We start from the raw sequence: 3005 nt of genomic DNA on the forward strand, positions 1-3005 counted from the left end.
GCGCCGGCGGGGGGGGGGCGGGGGGGGGGGCCGGGGGGAGCCTCAGCTCCAGCCCTGTGCGGGCAGAGCCGGGCAGGCCCTGGGACAGGGACCCCAGCTGCCAGTGGACCCTCGGGACACTCCCAGTTGTTTCCCGGCCGACTCCCAGGGAGTGAGGGCAATGGTGCGGAAGGGTGGGGAGGGGAAGAGCCCAGGCACGAGGGGCACTTTCTCTATGGCCTGGGTGCCCCGACGGGGCAGGTCAGCAGTCTGGTATCTGAGAGGAGGGTGGAAGAGGTCAGTGCCTGCCAGGGGGCTCCTGCACTGGGGCCCTGGCACATCCCAGCCCCCGACCTCCCTGTCCTACCTGCGTGGCGATGCTGGCAGTCCTGCCCACATAGACCCTCACAGTGCCTGGGGAAGGGTGCAGGGGTGGGGTGGGCAGCTGCTTAGACGCCCCTCCCTCCTGCTTGCTGGCTGGACCCAGGATGCCCTGGGGGACAGCCGGCGGTTGTGGTGAAGGACCCCAGTCTGGACTCCCAGCTGAGCCCGCCTCTGCCCCGCAGTGACCTGGCCCTGCGGAACTGCCTGCTCACGGCCGACCTGGGCGTGAAGGTCGGGGACTACGGTCTGGCGCACTGCAGATACAGGGTAGGTCGGCCACGGCGGCGTGCCGGGGCTGGGGGCTGACCGGTGGCCAGCGGGCTGACTCTGTCCCCACACGGCAGGAGGACTACTTCGTGACCACAGACCGGCTGTGGGTGCCACTGCGCTGGATCGCACCCGAGCTGGTGGACGAGGTGCACGGCAACCTGCTGGAGGCGGACCAAACCAAGGCCGGCAACGTGTGGTGAGGCGGCCGCACCCCGGCTGCGGCCCAGGCACCGGGTCCATCCAGCCACGTCCTCCTGCCAGCGGCATGGGGGCTGGCCACTCTGAGAAGGGCTCTGGGCGCTCTGGAGGGTGGGACTGCTGGGGTGCTTGAGCCTACAGGTGGCAGGGACAGTAGAGCCGGCGTGGACTCTGCAGAGCTGGAGGTGCCCTCCGAGCAGAAGGTGCCCAGGTTTCTCACGGCCTGCTGGGCTCCGGGCCCCAATGCCGTGATCCGAGTACCCGCCTAGGTTCAGAACCACCACCAACAACCACAGGGTGCTCTGTCCCAAGGGCGGTGGGGCCTTGACGGGCTCCTGCTCCCGTGGAAGGGCCTGGGAAGCATGTTGCCACCTCTGGGGGGGAGGGGGGGAGGGCCACGCTGGCAGTCTGCGAACCCCCACTGTGAGCCCCTACTCTGAGCCAGGCCAGGCCGAGTCGCCCAGGGCATGGGCAAGGGCAGGCAGCCTCAGGCCATGAGGGGTGTCTCCTGCCCGTGGGAGCCCCTTCCTGGCTATCCCAGGCCTCAGTCTGGAGAGCCCGCGAGCGGGGCCCCACGGTCCAGCCCCACCCCTCCCTGCATCTACCTCTGCAGAAGCCCCTGCCCCCATACACTGACCGGGGGCTACTGTGACCCTGTGCCAGAACAACCCGGCCCTTCATCCCCAGCCCCCCAGGACAGCTAGGGTGAAGGCCAGCCCACTGGAAGGCCCTGGTTCCTGCTCCCAGGAGTGCTCAGGGCACCCCTGCCTGTTCCCCGGTCCCACCTGTGATGGGCTGGGGGCTTCCCAGACCCCTCCACCCTCCCACTGTCGTGGGCCTGGCCCTGCCCTGGGCTCTGCGCCCCCCTTCACTTCGCCAGCCAGCCCGCCGTGCCTGGTCTTCGGTGCTGAGGGCATGAATGAAGGGACGGGCGACTGCCAGGCCAACGGGCTTTTATTTACGGGGCTTCTTGGGGCTGGGCTTGGGCCCGTGTCATACCCTCGGAGGGACAGCGGGTGCGGGGGTGGGTCCTGGCCCGAGGTGCTGGCATGATGGCCATGCCCTGGCAGCCACGCCCAGTCCAGTCTCATGGCCGCTGCCCGCAGGTCTCTGGGTGTGACCCTCTGGGAGCTCTTTGAGCTGGGCCTGCAGCCGTACCCCCAGCACTCGGACCGGCAGGTGTTGGCTTACAAACTGCACCTTAAGCGTGCCAAAGCCCCAGCTGCAGCTGCCCCTGTCTGACCGCTGGTGAGGACCCTGGAGCCTCCCGCCTGCCCCCCACAGGAAGGCTGGGGGGCGGGGGCGCCCGTGAGAACACAGCCTGAACCTGACTGGGGTCCCAGCGCCAACTCCCACCTCCTACCACCCCGCCTTCACTCCCTCCCTGGCCTGTGAGCTGTGGCACGGTGGGGTCTCAGCACCTGGGCCTCTGCCCCCTTCTGGGGTTCTGCCTGGCCAGTCAGCAGGGAGGGAGAGCCTAGGGGAAGGTGCCGGCCCAAGCCTGCCCCTGGCTTGGGTCCATCCTGGGAGCCGCTGGGTCAGGCCATCTAATCCTAGTGCCCTTGCAGTAAGGCCTTCCTGGGGTTGGCACACCACGGAGCCTCCTCCTGGCAGGTACGAGGTGATGCAGCTCTGTTGGCTGCAGCCGGACCAGCGGCCCACGGCCGAGGAGGTGCACCTGCTTCTGTCCTACCTGTGCGCCAAGGGAGCCACTGAGGCGGAGGAGGAGTTCGAGCTTCGCTGGCGCTCCCTGCGGCCCCGAGGCGGCGTTGGGTCCAGCATAGCGGGTTGCAGTGCGGCAGAGCTGGCAGCCGCCTCGTCCTTCCCGCTTCTGGAGCAGTTCTCGGGCGACGGCTTCCACGGCGAGTCGTTGATGTGCGGGCGGTGCCGGGGGGGAGCCACGGCCTCAACTTTGAGTACAAGTGGGAGGCGGGTCCCGGCGAGGCCTTCCCGCAGCCCGGGGACTTGCCCAGCGCAGGCCCAGCCGCGCGCCTGCAGGAGCTGAGCGCCCTGGACAGCGCGCCGCGCGGAGTGGGCGTGGGCGTGGGCGTGGGCGTGGGCGTGGTGCCGGTGCTCAGCGCGCGCAGCCCCTCCCTGGGCAGCGAGTACTTCATCCGCCTGGAGGAGGCCGCGCCCGCCGGCCACGCCCCCGACTGCGCCGGCTGTGCCGCCAG

General features: G+C 69.8%; 1 protein-coding gene across 1 annotated transcript in view; it reads left to right on the forward strand.

The window, feature by feature from the left end:
- Positions 1–3005, forward strand: part of AATK (apoptosis associated tyrosine kinase) — a 13372-nt gene that overhangs the window by 6030 nt on the left and 4337 nt on the right. Inside the window, 6 exon segments of the mRNA XM_027770828.1 lie at positions 546–630; positions 708–829; positions 1938–2030; positions 2032–2079; positions 2446–2699; positions 2702–3004. Of these exon segments, the coding sequence (XP_027626629.1) occupies positions 546–630; positions 708–829; positions 1938–2030; positions 2032–2079; positions 2446–2699; positions 2702–3004 (905 nt within the window).

This window comes from Tupaia chinensis, unplaced genomic scaffold, assembly GCF_000334495.1.
Source record: "Tupaia chinensis unplaced genomic scaffold, TupChi_1.0 Scaffold000159_1, whole genome shotgun sequence".
Taxonomy (NCBI): Eukaryota; Metazoa; Chordata; class Mammalia; order Scandentia; family Tupaiidae; genus Tupaia; species Tupaia belangeri.